At 38.5% G+C, this 19,921-nt stretch overlaps 1 protein-coding gene across 1 annotated transcript in view; it reads right to left on the minus strand.

Moving 5' to 3' along the window:
* Positions 1–6,371, minus strand: part of gcc2.S (GRIP and coiled-coil domain containing 2 S homeolog) — a 46,661-nt gene extending 40,290 nt beyond the window's left edge. The window contains exon 1 of the mRNA XM_018249750.2: positions 6,217–6,371. Within this exon, the coding sequence (XP_018105239.1) occupies positions 6,217–6,222 (6 nt within the window). The 5' untranslated portion in view covers positions 6,223–6,371. The remainder of the gene's footprint in view (positions 1–6,216) is intronic.
* Positions 6,372–19,921: the final 13,550 nt, after the last annotated feature.

Raw genomic sequence — 19,921 nt, forward strand, 5'->3', positions numbered from 1 at the left:
TTTAAATAAACGCAATAAGATTGTTTTTGCCTCCAATACGGGTTCATTCAGCTTAGTTCGGATCAAGTACAAGGTACATTTTTAATTTTACAGAGATAAAGGAAGTCATTTTTAAAAATTAGAATTATTTGCTTATGGACTATAAAGGGGATATTGTTCCGATAATCCAGAGCTTTCTGGATAACGGGTTTCAGGATATTGGGTTTCATACCTGTATTTTTTGCTGCTGGAATGTAAAGACAGAAAGCAATGTATCGGTCTACTAAGTTAGCCCTGCACATTTTCAACAATGGCTTTTCCTTCAGGGATATCAAGATAAAGAGCTATGCACAATTAAAATTAAAAAAAAAAGACAATTAAACATTGTATGTATAATTGCAATATGCATGAAACGTCTAAATAATTAAGTTATTAACAGCTGTCCTTATAATAATAAAAGAACATTTGCCCAGATTAAAGAAAAAAAATATATAATTTACGGTGTGTAATTTACGATGTTTATGTTAACTCATTGTGAAAGGTTACATATTTCTGAATTATGCTTTACAGGACATAGTGAGACTGGCACTATGACAAATTCTAACATCCACAAAAGAGATAAAAGTCAAATAAGTGACGACCCTATATTAAATATGTGTATGCAGAATGTTTTTTACCCTGGAATTCCACGTACAGATATCGGATCCATTATTCAGAAGGCTTGGAGGCTTCCGTAATAGGGGGACTTAATGTCCACCAGCAAAAGAATGCCAGCAAACAAAATACCAATGCATACCCCAAAAATATATAACTTTGCGCAACTAATAAAGTTTAAAAAAATCCCAGTTGATTCCATGTTGTGTAAAAAGCAAAGACTTAGTCCATAAACATGTTGGGACAATTTTTAACGTTGACTTAACATTATATAAACACATTTTAACGGCATTTGTTGTAAAGTACAGGTATGGGATCCCTTATCTAGAAACCTCCAAATTACTTGAAGGCCAAATCCTAGAGAGCAAGTAATTTTTTTTTTTTTTTTCCTAAAAATTTCCTTTTTATCTGTAGTAATAAATCTTCACCTAGTACTATAATATACATTTTTAAGTATTCATTCTGAAGGTATTGTTTTCCCTTTAAGAAATACCCTGCGTCTACAAATGCCATTGATGAATTTCGATTAACGTTAATTTTCCAAAATGGCATTTGTTTACAACAGGTACATTTGAAGTTGTATTATCCTTTTGTACCTTTTTATGAACTTTTTAACTGGATAATCAGGGCTGGATTTACATAGCAGGCGCCCCTAGGCCCGCTGCCATTCATCGCCCCCATTCCCTCCCCTTCCTTTGGATACATGCGCAAATTTTCAGCATCAGGTCCACATTACTGGGGATTTGTACACAGGAAATTTTAAAAACTATCGTATATCCTGTGAATCCTCAATGCTTCCGAACCAATGAGGGAGTGGGTGGAATAAAGTTGGAAATAAAGTACCCCCTCTTGTAAAATATAAGGATATTATAAGTTACCAAGGAGTTTCATGACTATATAAAAACACGAGGCCGACGGTAATTTCTAATATCCTCATATTTTGCAACTGGGGGTACTTTTTTTATTATAATGCACAAATTTCAGTGAGTCATGTGACAGAAATGACATCAGAACTCACCGTTTATAAGGATATAATTTACAGGATATTCAAGGCTTTTGTGTATTATATATATATATATATATATATATATATATATATATATATATATATATATATATATATATATATATATATATATATATAAAGTAGTGTAGAGGCCAGCACAACTCGTCTGAAGGTCGTATTTGCCTGGGTGCAAAAAAGCCCAAAAATTAAGTAGTGAAATAAAGAAGCTTGCACTCACAGGACTTATCAAAATCAAAAAAGGTGTTTATTTGGATCAAAAACGACTAACGTTTCGGCTCACACTCAAGCCTTTCTCAAAGTGAACTTACAAACACTCACCAACCATTTAAACCCTAGAATGGCGGGAAACAGTACATAGTGACGTCACAGTGACGTGTGTGGGGGATTTTCCATAAGTGAACAAGGTAAACAAATCAAAAATGCAACAAACAAAGAATAAACAGATCAAAGATAACAAAATAAGTTATAGTAACATCATGTCAAAGTTGCAACCAATATGCAACATTGTAAAGCTGCCTGCACAGGAAGAACATAGAATACATTGTGTGTATATCCGAGGGAGCGCTCCGGTAATATTAACCGTTAGCAGCACTAATAAAGATAAAGTAAAGTCTTTTAACCAGCGGTGCTTAATAAAAAGTCTGATAATTACCCGCCGACTGAAGGAACATCTCAATTCGGCTAAAGGCGATTCTGTATTTCTCTGGGTTCGTAGCCGATGTCAGAGGTTTCCGTGGCCTGCGGCGTCATTGATGGACCAGCGTTCGTTGAAGCACTTCGTGTCACATTGCCGACGACAAAGGTGGCATTGCGCGTGATCACTTGAAGAGAGTCAGCCGTATAAAGGGTAGGAGGGATTGCCGGGGAGCTCCACATCTGTCCCAGTGTCCGTGTCTTACGGTCAGTTGCCTGTGGGTGGCGCTATGTTCAGTAGGGGCGGAGTAGCCATGGGGTCCATGCCTAGCAACCCACTTTGTATAGCAATCCCCTGCTTAGGCATCACTTGACAGCTTGCCGGCGGCTCCATATTTCTCACAGTCTGTGTCACAAGACCAACGGCACCATAAGCGTATCAGCACTATCAGTGGTTCTATGTCTGGCTCTATCACCAACTCCAGTGACTATGCTTGCGGCGGCCCACAGGGCAAGCGGAGTTGCTAAGGAGCCCTCTTCTGGTAACCATTGCACGTATGTCGGCGCTGATGGTCCGCGCTGTGGCAAGGCACCTGCTGTGTCTACTTAGAGATCAAGGGGTACACTCAGGGTCATCACTTCCTCCACAGCACAGCTCTGCCGTAATTCAAGATCGCCGTATATGTTGGCCATATTTGTTCAAGAGCCCTTGTCATGCTGTCAAATAGGAGGACATGGTTACCATGGGATATATACATAGCAACCACCTATCGATCTGCGGGTAAAAACACAGAGTTAATGTTATCAATATAGAACATGACAGGCACGGCAACAATATAAGGCCAGGGTCTAGGGATGGAAAAGTTGGAATAGCAGCTGGGAGAGATACACTTAGGTTCAAGTGCCAAGTACACATATAGAGGCTATAGCTCAATATATCACTTTGTCCTCAGTCACATGTAAACTAATCCAGCATGGAGCCCCGCCAGTGTGCACAGGTGTGAAGCGTGCCCTGATGGCTTGGGCAAATACAGTGAATGTTCTTTCAGAGCCACTGAGAGGATCTATCATCCGGCCATTGGTGTTCATGGTGTGCTTGATGTGGCGCCACCACGTAGGATATTGGGGCTGGTTTAGCCAGGGAACAGAAGGATTGGCAAAGGGAAACACGACACAACTCAACCTGTTGAGTTGTGTCGTGTTTCCCTTTGCCAATCCTTCTGTTCCCTGGCTAAACCAGCCCCAATATCCTACGTGGTGGCGCCACATCAAGCACACCATGAACACCAATGGCCGGATGATAGATCCTCTCAGTGGCTCTGAAAGAACATTCACTGTATTTGCCCAAGCCATCAGGGCACGCTTCACACCTGTGCACACTGGCGGGGCTCCATGCTGGATTAGTTTACATGTGACTGAGGACAAAGTGATATATTGAGCTATAGCCTCTATGTGTGTACTTGGCACTTGAACCTAAGTGTATCTCTCCCAGCTGCTATTCCAACTTTTCCATCCCTAGACCCTGGCCTTATATTGTTGCCGTGCCTGTCATGTTCTATATTGATAACATTAACTCTGTGTTTTACCCGCAGATCGATAGGTGGTTGCTATGTATATATCCCATGGTAACCATGTCCTCCTATTTGACAGCATGACAAGGGCTCTTGAACAAATATGGCCAACATATACGGCGATCTTGAATTACGGCAGAGCTGTGCTGTGGAGGAAGTGATGACCCTGAGTGTACCCCTTGATCTCTAAGTAGACACAGCAGGTGCCTTGCCACAGCGCGGACCATCAGCGCCGACATACGTGCAATGGTTACCAGAAGAGGGCTCCTTAGCAACTCCGCTTGCCCTGTGGGCCGCCGCAAGCATAGTCACTGGAGTTGGTGATAGAGCCAGACATAGAACCACTGATAGTGCTGATACGCTTATGGTGCCGTTGGTCTTGTGACACAGACTGTGAGAAATATGGAGCCGCCGGCAAGCTGTCAAGTGATGCCTAAGCAGGGGATTGCTATACAAAGTGGGTTGCTAGGCATGGACCCCATGGCTACTCCGCCCCTACTGAACATAGCGCCACCCACAGGCAACTGACCGTAAGACACGGACACTGGGACAGATGTGGAGCTCCCCGGCAATCCCTCCTACCCTTTATACGGCTGACTCTCTTCAAGTGATCACGCGCAATGCCACCTTTGTCGTCGGCAATGTGACACGAAGTGCTTCAACGAACGCTGGTCCATCAATGACGCCGCAGGCCACGGAAACCTCTGACATCGGCTACGAACCCAGAGAAATACAGAATCGCCTTTAGCCGAATTGAGATGTTCCTTCAGTCGGCGGGTAATTATCAGACTTTTTATTAAGCACCGCTGGTTAAAAGACTTTACTTTATCTTTATTAGTGCTGCTAACGTTTAATATTACCGGAGCGCTCCCTCGGATATACACACAATGTATTCTATGTTCTTCCTGTGCAGGCAGCTTTACAATGTTGCATATTGGTTGCAACTTTGACATGATGTTACTATAACTTATTTTGTTATCTTTGATCTGTTTATTCTTTGTTTGTTGCATTTTTGATTTGTTTACCTTGTTCACTTATGGAAAATCCCCCACACACGTCACTGTGACGTCACTATGTACTGTTTCCCGCCATTCTAGGGTTTAAATGGTTGGTGAGTGTTTGTAAGTTCACTTTGAGAAAGGCTTGAGTGTGAGCCGAAACGTTAGTCGTTTTTGATCCAAATAAACACCTTTTTTGATTTTGATAAGTCCTGTGAGTGCAAGCTTCTTTATTTCACTATATATATATATATATATATATATATATATATATATATATATATATATATATATATATATATGGGATCAAACGGCACTCACTATTCACTGGGTTTCTATATATCAAGTTACAATTTCGCTACGGAGATATAACACCACTATAATTGTAAAATTAATTGTGGTTGAAAATATCAGTGTCGGACTGGCACACAGGGATAGTAGAAAAACTCCGGGTGGGACCAGGTGTTAGTGGGCCTCTTGCTTCAAAACATTTGGTCTATTTCATGGTCATTCCCTATTTCTTTATGGGGAACATGCTTAATAATGAAAGAATATAGTAGATATAAAAGACTAGGAGAATAAAGAGGTTAAGTGAGGAGGAATAATAGTTTGGCCCACGGTCTAAGGTTTTCTGGTGGGCCCCTAGCTTCCCAGTCCAACACTGCTTTCTATTCTCTATCACTGTGGTGCTGACTCCTGAAAAAAATAGCATTAGCCGGAAGACTTGGAAGAGATCCGATTTCAAGAGACAGAACCAGCGGAGAGGGACAGCAAAATAGTTTTTCAAAAGCAATTACATTTTTGAATAACGTTAACACATTTTTAATGAATATATATGTAGTTATTGGGGAAGTTGTTCAGAATTGAGTTTCCTTTCTCTGTGGTAAATGTGTATGATTTAGGTTTGTGTGCCCTTTAATGCATGTATGTAAAGTGTCAGTCACAAGGGCAGTTATCGCCCCTGAGCTAGATACAGCAAACAAAGCGGTAGTTCCGGATGTTCAGGATATACCTGCTGAGAGACAGTCACTGCTTGCACCAACACCTACAACTGGACAGCCGATTCAACCATCGTACACTCCAGATTAGGGGACTCAAAAAAAATATTCATAAAGGGAAGACAGGAAGCGTTGTGGAGCATTCCATTGTAGGGACCGGATTGTAAAAACACCTCACTGCTACAAGTCACATATGTAAGAATGAGCGTATTGATATGAACACTAATCCCACCCCCTGCTCACTAGCGGCTTGTCACATTAAAAGCGTTAGTGATGTAACAGAGAGCGCACAAGCGAGTTCTACATCAACAATGTACTTCTGTTCTATCTCTGATCACAGAACCCCCAGCTCTTACCTCCATTTCTGCATCAGCAGGAACAATTTCACTTCCGTCTTCGTCACTGGTGACATCACGAATTGGGAGAAACGTTACCCGTGTAGAGGCCGCATCACCAAAGCTCCTCCCCGAAGCTCATTAAAAGTGAAACAAAATAATCGTTGTGGTAGTAAATGGTGGGATGGGGACGTAGTTGAGAATATATCTGGATTTATGGGGTGTGGTGGGGAAGTGGCAACCCCTAGGAATATCTATTGTTCCTATCACATCTTTGCTTTGTTTGACACTGTTTCTCTTGAGTAAATCGTTGTCTAGGGCACGGTAAATAGCCCCCTGTGGCTCCAATAGTTTAGAATTAAAATGGGGAGGCACAACAGGAATGGAAAACTATTGGATAGCTGGGCCATAGAGTAGCAAAGAGATCAAAGAAGAGAAAACAAGAAGGAGAAAGTACCCCATTTGTCATATTCTACAGGCGCTTTGCAAATGATACTCCTCTATCCGTGCCTAATAATTGGGAAATAATTGGTTGCAGAATATCACAAATTGATCAACCACCTGGGTGTACAAAGTGCAAGTGCTTATTGAAAATTTTAAACAAGTAAAGTGCAGTGCAAGTATGTCAATTCATTCCTTCAGAGTGATTAATCAGAGATAGGATTTAAAATTCATAACTTAGATCCAATAAAGCACCCATTTATTACAGGTTCATGATTTAAATAATTAAATAATGCTACAAAAACTAAAGTGCTGTGCAATAAATATTGCATGAATTTGATTCCCAAATTAATTCCAATAATTGATTTTAAAAAGGAGTTTTAAAAATCTGGATTTGACGGAATGAATTAAACAACCACTTGCTCGGATTAAAAGAAGAGAAAATAAAATGAAGAATGGTGGATTTGTCTGAAAAACTACTGCCTGCTAATTTATAGATCTGGGACACCACAAAGATGGAGGCAGGGTGACCGTGACTGTGGTCTCGAGTTTTAAACTAGCCCTAAGCTGTCAAGATCTATCTTAACCTCAAAAATCAATGGTCCCTTGGAACAAATAGAAAAGGTTGTAGAAGGAATGAAGTGGAACTGAGCAAGCGGCACCTAAACTCCACCCTTACACATCCATCACAGGACCGAAATTACACGTTAAAAAACCAATAAGGTATAATGCCGTTTTAAAACCAAATGGAAAGCTTCTATTTCCCAATTATTAGGCACGAATAGAGGAGTATAACTTGCGAAGCGACAGTAGAATAGGTCAAGAGGGGTACTTTCTCCTTGTTTTCTCTAATTATTATTTTACTGACCTAGGTCAGACCTCTGCTTTGACTTATTGGATTAAATTTATTTCAGGTAACCTATAGAGATCAAAGAACATATGCCTTGTGTGAGCCTGGATAGAGACATTTAGGGTCAGTCCACATGAGCAGATTCGGTAGATTTAGTCGCCTGGCTACTAATCGCCTCTTCTTCTGGGCGACAATCTCCCCGAACTGCCTTTGCCTTTGTTTTTCAACTGCTTCCATTTTTTATTGTTTTTCCAAAATTTAAGTTTAAAGGTTATTGTTCGCGTCTCTGGTGTCGGTCTGGCAACTCAGTGATCCAGGAGCAGATTCTGAACTGTTACAATTGGATACATTTAGTGGCTACATGAGTTGATACATTTATCAGCCGTGGCCATTAATGAAGCTCAGCAGGGACAAAGATAAAAAAATCCATCAACTAAATGTATCAATTTAGAACAGTGAAAAAGTCGGAGACCCCCTTCCCAGAGCTGCTTTAAAAGGTGTAAAATGAAACTTTATACTTCAATATTAGAAAAATGATCACAAATAGAAAATGGAAAGAAATTGCAAAAAGTCATCATTTCTAATGAACAATCTGAAAACAACTAAACTGGAATGCTTGATTGTTTAATTAGCTATTTGAACCCTTATCAGTAGGTATTGCTGTATTACTAGTTCATGTATAAAAAATACACATCTGTGGACAGTTTAAAGGTGCAGTTCAGCTTAAAGTTTTAGTATGCTATATAATGTCCTATTTCTTGCAACTCTTTTCAAATGGGGCCAGTGACCCCAGCAGCCAAAAAAACTGTGAGGCTAAAATGTTATTGTTGCTCTTTATTACTTAACTTTCATTTTAATACATTTCATATTCATATTGCAGTCTTTGCTGGAGAGCTGCTGAGCAAAAAAAAACTAAATAACTGAAAAATCACAATAAATAAAAAATGAAGGCAAATTGAAAATTGTCTCAGAATATCAATGTCTACATCATACATGTCTACAAGTTGTGAACTACCCCTTTAAAAGACTGACATTCCATGTATCTGGGGAAAGAATGATGTCTTCCAAGGTATCCAAGGATAAGAAGAGGGTTGTACATCCTCTTGTGATCTATAGGGCAGCTATTGAGAAAGAATCAATCATTGCCCTGTATATAGGGTAAGACCCCCCAGAGGGACACTTCCTTAGTTCTTAGCTAGGATTAACCATCTTGTGTTATAGGAGTGGGTGATCACCCACTTAGTGCCAGTCTAGGTGCTGAGCAATCCAAAGCTCCAACAGGATGTTAGTGGGTTAGTGACCTGGTTGTACACAGTTAGACGGCTGGCAACCCAGCATAGAAGCCTCAATGATAAGTAGGGTGCTTCTTTTTAGGGTCAGGGCACACAGGCAGATTCGGGAAGATTATTCGCCTGGCGACAAATTTCTTCTTCGGGGCGACTAATCTCCCTGAACTGCCTCCCGCCAGCTAAAATATAAATCGCCAGTGGGATGGCACTCGGAGCAATTTGTTTTTTCAAAGTCACCAGAAGTTGCCTCACAAGGAAACTTCAGGTGACTTCGGAAAACGAATTGCTCCGAGTTACATTTTAGCCGACGGGAAGGCAGGGGAGGCAGTTTGGGGAGATTAGTCACCCCAAAGAAGAGGAGATTTGTTGCTGGGCAACTCATCTCCCCCAATCTGCCTGTGTGCCCTGACTCTTAGAAAGGATCCAAATTCTTTAAGCAGACCTGTTTGGGTGAGACTATTGCGCTTTGCTCATATCCTTTGTTAAAGGCTGTATTGAATGATTTCCTAATGTTTTATGATATGTTTGCCTGACTGCTCATATTATTGTATCTCAGACAGCCTAGTTGACTTGACCCTTCAGTTGCTGCATAAATAATATACCTTCTAAATAATTATTTCCAATTTCCATCTTTTAACACAACAATATTTTTGGTAATCATTTTACTACAAACATAAGACCCAGTCCTGAGTGACAATCCCTTTTGTGGCCCATGCTGTACACTAGAATGGCATATAAAGGGTTAAAACAAGCCTCTCAGGCCTCGTACCTCTTGATTTCTCACTTTCACACTCACTGAGCATTTTGCTGCTCTTCTGCAGCTAGCATTCAGGTACTTATGACTAAGGGCCAATGACTGAAACGTGTAAGGTATGGAGACCATAATGGCTTACTGAATAAAAGTGCCTTTTCATTTCTCAGAATGCCCTCCTTGTATCTTTTTGCAAAATCAAGGGTTAACTCCCTTTAGGCCTTATACTATCATAATAGTGCTACATGTACTGTATGTGAGTCATCCAACCACATAGATTGCAGTCTCTTGTGTTTTGACCCTTACCACTTTAGGCCCCCTCCCTCAGGAGAGACCTCTCTTTACCTGCCTCCTTAACTGCACCACACAATAACCCGAAATGCTGACTTGTTTGTCTAACCTATTAATAAAATGCAGACTAATGAAGCAGGGTTGTTAGCACCATCTCTGCCTTCTCACTGTCCTTTTTTCCAACACTTTATCAGGGATTACCACAAATAGGCTTTTGTGCTGATTCTTGACCACCAGAGAATTGGGAAAGTTATATTAAGTGGTGGCGAGAGGGTCAGCTGCCAACCCCTATTTTTCTACTCTGCATATTGTACCTCTATTTGTCCCACAGGCCATGCATATCCACATCTTTCATATCCACATCATTATTAACATGTATTTATGGAGTGCCAACATATTCATCAGCACTGATGTGAATTATTGGCAGACACAGACACAATACTTTGAAGCAGACAATATTGTTGCTTTGCATTAGTACATACAAAAATACAACCGGATAACTTATATGAGAGATAATGAAGGCCCTGCTTAAAAGAGTTTACAATTTAAAAGAAAAAGTTATCCACATATATTTATACATTATAACATACTGGACTGATATAATTTGTAAATGTGTATATATTAGTAAGCAAACTATTTCTTTTTGAAGTCTTGACCTGCTTATAGGAATTAAATTGAAACACATATTGAGATGATGGCACCAGCAATTTAGCCAGTTAGATTAGTTTTAGGATTATTACATCTTTAATCTAGTCTCCCTCTATGTTAATGAGTTTTAATCCCTCATTCCTACCCGTATTCAGTTACTTTACAATAGATGGAATATAAACTGTTAAAGAACAATCCTTGATCACTTACAGACAGCTAGAAAATCTAACATTCCACAGAGGAATAAAGATGTTCTTTAACCTTCAGAAGAAAATTGCAGTCTTTTTTGAGTGCATGCGTAGTCATTCTCATCCAACAAATAGACAGGAACACATAGTCCTTACTTACTGATTACCTTCTATATTTGGAAAATGTCCCAAGCTTTCCAGAAAACACTTTGATTTATGCATGAAGGTGACATTCATTTATAAAAAAAAAAAAAGTGGAATAAAAGGGAAAAAGTTTAATTATATTTATACGTCAACCAGAAAAAGAGACAATAAGTCTTATTTATGTCCCATATGTTGCATTCGCCAAAATTTATCTGCAGTCAGTTGTGTGTAAATTTCTATTCATTAAAAATGCTTACATCAAATGTCTCTCTACACAGTTTTGTATAGTTGCTCTCGAGTCTCTGCGCTGCGCATTCCTGCCTCTCATTCCAAATCTTGCAGCCCCCACTACCAGGCAGTAGCTCCAGGATTTCCTCAGTACCCTGTGACAATAGGTGCAGTACACTTGTTTCTAAAAAAATTGGGTGCAGCTTCACTCTTACTTCATACACCAAAAATCGTGGCAGCCAGACTTGGGAAACTTCCACCACAATTTCATCTGATTTATATTGAAATGTGAATGCAACCAGAATGCAACTCTATGTTCACTGCTTTCATGGATTTAAATGAACCCTAATGTTTTTAAAGTGATAGCATATTACTGCCATCCCCATATTATATAAAGAATGCATGTTACAATATGGCTTGTGGTGCAGTTATTTTGGTTGCAGGTTCGTATTTTTTATATATATATTTAAATTTATATTGGGAAAGGTCCCAATCTAGACAAAACAGAGGTTGTACATACAATTACTTAAAAAATATACATAATTTTTTTTCATCAGTTTTCTTTTGTTTTTATTATTAGCAGAAGTCAACCTGTATGTATGCCTGTATGTTTTTGAAGTGTGAGGAAACCGATGCAGACCTAGGGAGAACATTAACTAACTAACTTAGGACCCCAGTGCTGCAAGGCAGAAGTGCTGCTCACTCAGCCACCATGCTGCCTTTATAATATATATATATATATATATATATATATATATATATATATATATATATATATATATATATATATATATATTGCTCTGACAATATGAAAAACCCAGTAAGGATAGCATGTTTATAAAATTAACACCTTTTGAGTCACCACCTGCAAGCATTGACACCCAAAGTTAAGCAAAAGCCAACTGCACATCTTCTCATTGGTGGCAGAAGTCTAGTCTTGCAACAGGGCATGTGGACCCCTAGTTATGCCTGTACTCTTTTAGCTCCTTTGATCCCTAGCTGCTTTATGTAGACCCATGTGTGTGAAAGGGGTTAGGTATGAGAGTGGTCTAGTCAGTTAACAGAGAGAACAATGTTTTGTTAACAGGGGGAATATTAAGGAATAGCATATGCCATGTCATGTAAATACTGCAATTTCTAGTCCAGTAGAAGTTATGAGAGAGAGAGAGAGAGAGAGAGAGAGAGAGAGAGAGAGAGAGGGTACCACTTCTGGCTGATGAGAAGTAATAGTGCATGAGGTCTGCCACCACAGAGTAATTAGCTGGACTAGATAATGATATGTTAGATTCATGGAGATCATTGTAAGTGGTGATAGTTAGTAGTAGGTTTACTTAGTTAAGTATTTGAAGCTTCAACACGGAGTGAGGAAAGGACCAGTGTCCTGGTGATGCCTCACCCAGATAGGGACAGAGTGGAAGAGGGGCTAGGATAAATAGGGCCTGGCTTCTTGTATGCAAGGCTCACCCTGGACTGACAGTCTGTGAAAGTTCAGCTTTCCTGCCATAAAGCAAGAGGCAGCAAAAGTAGGCCTGGGAAACCAAATTCACCATGTTTCACATTTGTTATTGGGGAGTCAGCTGTACTGGTGACTGTACTAAAGTGTTGTCATGGGAATGATTTTATTTTGGGTAGGCAAGGATGAGGAGAGTATAACAGTGCTTTATTAGCAGGCACTCAAGCAGCCATTACACAACAGTAAGCTTTCACTTTTAAGCTACCAGGAAGTATGCACAGTATAAGTATGAGCACAGTGACATCTACAGGCCATTTGTATAAACACCACAGGAATCTTCAGTTTATTTGCTTATAAAGTGTACACTGCAAATCCTATGTTGTGGTGTGGATACTATTCAGCCAAACATTCCAAGAAGATAAAGGGCACCACATCACATGATGCTTAGGGTTCGTTCCAATCATCCACTATAATATTGTCACTTTTTCATACATTTCATTGTTGCTTGGAAGATTTTTTTTTATTCCTTTTCAGTCAGGAAACAATCTTTGCCAAGAAAGACAATTTTAGTTTTTTCCACTAGTTAATAAGTTTGCAAGGAAGTATACCTTTTTCTTCTTCTATTTGAGGCCCCGCTATCCAAAGGTGCATGCCAGCGCATTTACACACATGCAGTGCTGTATCCCATGCCAAAGAATCAGACAGCTGCAATCATTAATCTAATGGCACTGCCAATTAAATATAGTATTTCATAATATTTCATGAGTAACTGTTCCTAATTGCTGGATTTTATGTTATGAGACTGTGATTTCTTTTCCCCATCCTTAAGATATTGCCACCACATCACTATGAAACAAACCATTAACAGCAGACTTTTAGAAGGTCATTCCTGCTATATTTTATTGCCCATGCAGATCACAGATAAACTTGGATTCAGTACTGATACAATCCTCTCCAGTAAAGCTATTTTATCTCTTTCCTCCCACTGTCAAAACAGACCCATTTTTCATCACTAAATTCCTTGTCAGCAGATCCTATCCCTTTTCAGCCTTAGCTGTTGAACACATGTTCCCGAAACAAATATAACATTGTACTATTGTACTATGCTCTGACATTTCAACCTCCTACATCCAGATTAAGTCTTTGCACTAAGCATTTTACAGTACAGAATTACAGGAATTTCTAATGTATATATAAGGTATTATAAAACACATTTTATCTATCATTGTTAAAATAATTATTTTATTATTTTTCTTTGTGTTATATGATTCACAAAGTACCATAGCATGTAGAAATTACTGTTGCAGAATCAGTCAGATATTTGACCAGTAAAACCAAACATGCCATATAGTGAGATGCTAAAATGAATTCTATAAAACACAAAGAATTTTCTTTCCAGCTGTCAGTGACCCTACTCCGGCTGTTTTGCATGATGTAGAGGGCTTGTTTTCAAATGAGCTGCTCATGAATTGTAAGAAAATTGTTTATACTTAAGTCTGTTTTCTGTCTGTTTCAAATAATAAGTACATTACATACTTCCAGAAGCAGTTAATTCAATGACATAAACCACATGGGCCTAAATTAAGACACAGTAGATGATACAAACATGTATAATTCACATTCGTAATTGGTCCCATAATTATATTAAGGATAACAATAAACATCATAAATTCTTTGGAGAGTGATGAATGTTATCTGATGGTTAAATATGTTCTAGAAGATATTTTATGCACAAGTACAGAAATGCAAAGGCAGCATAGTAATTCTGCTATATTTCCTAATATAATGGGAAACTGTTTGGTGGTCCTTTTTGCAGCTGGGCAGGGAAAAAATATTAGACTAACAACTGAAGCCTTGTTTAAAAAAAATCCCCAGAAAGAACAATATCTGTGGAAGACTACCATAGTGTTTCCTCTAAGATGGACGTAGTCGTTGCACGAATTGTGTCCAAAGTCACTCCTTGCATTTCCACATAATTGCTCTGTCTATTAAGTAGCCTTGACAATTAGAGAGAGAGGGGGGAAGTCCTTGTCATTGATATTGACTGTGAAGTCCTACATTTTTCCAAACCTTTTCTTTTCTGTTTATTATATATTGAGCACCAATGCATCTATGGTATTTCATTAGAGTGCACCACATTGTATTTTAAAAACTGGTTTTAAAACCTAAAATACAAATCATTACATTGAATTCAGGTAGTGAGTCATGGTTTCATTGTGTCTAAAAGGAAAACTATACCCCACAAACAATGTTGCTGTCTGCAAAAATATTTTGCATAAAACAGCTCATATGTAAAACCCTACATCATGTAAATAAACCATTTTCATGATAATATACTTTTTTAGTAGTATGCACCATTGGGTATCATAAATAGAAAATTGCTGTTTTAAAAAATAAGTACCGCCCCTTGGGATCGTACGATCCAAGGTGCACACAAACATACTAAAAAAACCATACTTGTTAGGTCACATGAGCCACATGAGTCTTTTGCTTCCACACTTCTTCCTGTTACAGTTAGATTTGTAGTATTTCTGGTCAGGTGATCTCGGAGGCAACACACAGACCATCACAAAATGGTGGTTCAAGGTAAGAGATGTAAGAGCGTAATATTCACTTAAAGATATATACCAGTTTGGTAAGATTCTTTCATATGCCACTTAATATGATGTAAACTATCTGTTGCTTAAGTATTCATTTTGGGGGTATAGTTTTCCTTTAAGAAAGAAGAAAAAAGGTCATTTTGGGGGTATAGTTTTCCTTTAAGAAAGAAGAAAAAAGGTCGATATCAATATTAAATATTTAGGAGTAAATTAAAATGTTTTGTGAAAACAGATAGAAACTGGTTATAAATAGCCGTTATAAGATTTAAGACTAAATACAGGGACAGATCCATAAATTATTGTGAATCCAGGCATATTGTTACTGTAACTTGAAATATGTTTCATGTCCATCCAGTTCTAGCAATTAAATTGCCACAGCCAGCTTTAAAAAATGACTTCTATGGGGTAGACAAAGTTGATTTTTTTCTTACTCTCGAGGCAGTTTGATAGGCACATCATTCATTCATCTTTAATCACCTACAGACTAATTTAACGCTCAGGAAACGCTTTATAAACTTACCTTGACATGTCTAGATTTTTTTTAATCATCACTGCACATTTATTATATCCATAGTAGTTACAAGAAAGTGTATTGTTCATAGATCAGCTTAAATTTCCTAAATGTCAGTTTTGTATCAAACTGTTTTATTGTATTTTTAGATTAGAAATTGGAAAGAGTACCCAAGGAATACTCAAGTGTTTCGGCAAAAAGTCCCCAATTCCTTGGCCACGCAAGCAGTCCATGGGTAACCCGGATGGGTACCCAACAAAGGTGCACTCTTGATCCCTCCCACCCTTCCTTGTGGTTTTTCCAGTTTTTAATTTGTTTGTGAAGATGCAGCGCCGGAATGATGGGTAGCAGGAACATGCATGTCAAATTGCTGGTTGGGGGTTCAAGTTGAAGGTTGGGGGTACTGGTCAGCTAAGGGTTTAAAAAAAACGGACACTTGCAGGACTCTACATTGATTGATAACAGTTATAAAGATATCGTAACATGTCAAGAGCCAACAAACCAAAACAGAAATCAAAACAGAAATAAGAAAGAAAAGAATGAGAATAGAGAAAGCTTTAAAAATAATGCAAAGGATCAGACGTGGGCAGGGAAGACATGAAGGTATTCCCCCTCTTGTCACCGACCCATTTAATCAGTGTGTCATTCACATGCGCTAGTGCACAGGCTTGCCCTATAGTAGATGGTAAGGATAGGGTTTTTTGGCACCCTCTGTAGCTACATCTGCAATTTTAACTGGATTTTTTTTACCTAGTGTAAGGAGCAGAGCACAGCCAGACCCTGGATAGTACTTTTTAAAAGACCACTAAGGACCATTGGTGCTCTTGCACCTGTGTCTGGAATGTCATTAAATTACCCCCCAGGGTGTTCTGATTTCTAGCCCCTCTGATCAAAGCCAAAAAACTATACTGGCATGTTTTATGGAATAAATGTAGGTGCAATTCAACCTGATAATGTCAATAGGAACTGAGCAGTGGTAAGCAGAGGGTGCTTTGCTTGATGCGACAATCGCTGCGATCAAAATGCCCTGTGTGCCAAAGGTTTTAAGCTTGTTAGAAATATGATCAATAAGAAGTTGCTAGTTAACAGTTTGTGTTTCTTTTCCTGTTGCATTATGATGTTTAGCAAACTTTTAGAATCCCAGTAGATAATTTTGACAGTGGGTTTAAAGGACTTTGTAATGATCTACAGCAATGTATTTGTTTTGACATTTTCAGTTTCTGTTTTCTTTAGTACTAAAGCTGCAAATCAATATTTAGAATCACCACCAAGGATTGTGGAATATAAACCCTAAGCAAACTTCATCTAGAATATACTGTACATTTCTTCACATTTTTTCTAGTGCAGCTTCAAGATGAGATCCAATGCAGATTCACAGATTACACAAAATATTAATATTATTGGGACACTTGCCTCTGCTGGACTTGCTTCATTTAGATGCACAAGGTGTATTTGCTCTATATCTTGATACACTATTATGCATTTTTGATTGATGAAAGCTGTTACAATGGAATTGTACTTTTACTGCATGAAGTCTCTTGATATATATTGTATCTACATACAATGGTAAAAAATCATGGATATGAATGCCTGGGGTCTTAACAGTTTGATAACCAGTATGCAAATTAAAGTCAAATAAAAACAACTGCAGAACAGAAAATGCAATAAAAGTGCTAAAAAAGACTACAAAAATGAAAAAGAGTGTGTGTTTAGCCCCATGCCTCTGTGTGTGTGCATGCACCACTTGGGTACAGATTAGCAGACAAGCAAAAGAGTAAGGAGGGTTCCATATTGGACAAAATTGAGGTGGTGCTGCAGGCTCCAGATTCAGGGACAGCAGATCTGCCCTGTTCTAAGAATAGGAACTGAAATCTGTGGAACTTTGGTTCCTTTATTTACACATTGTATATTCTACTAACAGTAGTTATGCTGATTCTTCTCAGGTTTTTGAACTGACATGCAACATCTAGTTGTTGAATACAGGCTATGTTGATTAATATATTTTCAGATTATGAGTAAACATTTGTAATTTGATAACAGCACCTTTAAACAGTATAAATAATCAGTTAAAAAAACAAAAAGTGGTAATGTTAGGCTCATACTAATCTATACTTGCCAATTATAGCAGCAGGCCTCTAATACAGGCTTGTAACAAGACCAATCGTGGCTGTCAATAAGACAACAGCTTTTCTATAAATGTATAAAGTAGTAACTGTATAGTGTATAGCATTGCCATTTTGTTAGTAATCCACGCCCCTTGTTTGCCAGGACAGAACTTGGTCTTTACTACTTTCTTGGCACAATTACTAGCCAGCGGTTTACTGTTATTCCCTCTAGAGTTCTACGCCTCCATTTAACATACCCTAATTTTTCCATATTTTATAAAAAAAATTTGTGGTCTCCCTTCTGAAGCCTCCAGGGCACTTGTCCTGTAGGATGCTCTGGCAGGAGTGTCATTATCTGTATAGGGACCTCCTTTTGCTAAGGAAATCTCACCCCCAATTCTCTGCTGTGTACCTCACATTCAATGCCCAAGCTTCTTCCATAGACTCTCCACTAGCCTATACTTGAATGCTCAAATCCCTAACTCTGGTGCACAATGACTTAGAGGGGACACGTCATCCAAAATAAATATTCATAATCCTATTTTATCACACCAGTCAAGCAAAATGAACTTTAATTACACTATATAAATTATTTGTTTCCTCCAGTCTGGGAATTCATAATTATAGGAAACATGCAGGAGCTATTTTGTGGACACTGTTATTAAGAAAAGCCTTGCATCATCTCAAAATCTTGTTTGTGCACTAGAATGGGGGGACATGATGTCCATCCCCATGCCCTGGCTACACAATTAAACTGTGAAGATAATGCGTGAATGTGGGGAGAGCCGCGATTTCTAGGAAGTGCTGAATGGAACGTAAAAGTAATTGTCTGCCCCGCCTCTATGCCCAGGAGGGGCAGACAATATTTGATTGACAGCTGAGATGTTTAAATGAGCTTACAACAGCTATGAATGCTTTAATAATAAATAGAAATTGGATTTCATGTTTAATTTGAAAAGGACTTTTATTATACAGATTTTTGTTTGTGGGTGACAGGTCCACTTTAAGGCTCTAGCCCAAACCATTGCTCCTTGTTGGGACAACAGGCTGTCTGTGCTCGCTAGAAATCTCTAAGTTTCACTCCTAAAGTGAACTCACTTGCCACTGCTATCCACTAGCTAGCCCTAAGGGTGCCAACCTTCCTAAGGGTCTGGCTACTTCGGTCTGCTGCTGCTGCTAGATCTTCCAGGACAAAAGAGGAAGGAGGCCCTATCTTATATAGGCTCTCAGGTGGACCTGACGCCACCTGCTGACTGCAATACAGCATAGCTAAACGATTTACATTATAAAAATAAATTCTTTATTTTAACCCCTTTACAGGCTTTAATATTGAGTGTTTCCCTCAGTCTACATTATAGTGTGGAAAGCATGACAATAATATTTTTTTTACCTTTCTTTATATATCCAGTGCTTTCTAAAATGTGAATTTTTCTAATTTTTCAGGCAACCAAAATATTCAAAATTGTTGCAGACTTCTCTGTCTATGTTTTCAAAACATCATAGGAATTAAAAATGATAGTGTTTGTAGGGTTGTTTTATTACCCACAATTTTGTATGTGTCTGTCTTGATACAATTGAATTGCATTTTTCTTGCATCAATGTGAGTTTAAAATGTTTTATAGTATACAACTCATTTGGTATCCCGGAACATTACACCTCACCAGGCTAGTAACTTTTTGGAATAATATTTAAGTGGAAATGATATTCATGCAGTTTTGTGCTTTATTAGTAAATGAGTAAAAATGTTAATATGCAACAGAATGTAAACCCCATACTATTTGTCCTTTTTTGGAGAGAGTAGATTTAACTATTAACAGGCCCCAGCTCAAGTATCATTTTTTAGTTGTAAGTTACTTTTTCATTATAACCTGAATTTTCAGTTTGCATAAGGGAATTTATTTTGGGAGTTAGAAAACAAATGGATATCTGTTAGGAACTCCACAATGTGAGTCCAGATGGTGACAGTAACATCACACATTTATCAAATGTGGTTGTGTAGTTATACAATGCTCAGATTCTGCCTTTATTCTCCACTTATTTTCACTCATAAGTGAAAAGAAACAAATGACATCTGAGAAACTGAAACAAAATGTAAAAATATATATTAGGTACTTATATATAAAACCCAACAGAAACAGTTACATTATACCATCTGCGTCCTGCTTCTACTCTCGCCCTAGGTCTCTTCTAAAAGGAGGTATGCCACTATTATTGGCTAAGGCTGTGG

Source organism: Xenopus laevis, chromosome 2S (assembly GCF_017654675.1).
Source record: "Xenopus laevis strain J_2021 chromosome 2S, Xenopus_laevis_v10.1, whole genome shotgun sequence".
Classification (NCBI taxonomy): Eukaryota; Metazoa; Chordata; class Amphibia; order Anura; family Pipidae; genus Xenopus; species Xenopus laevis.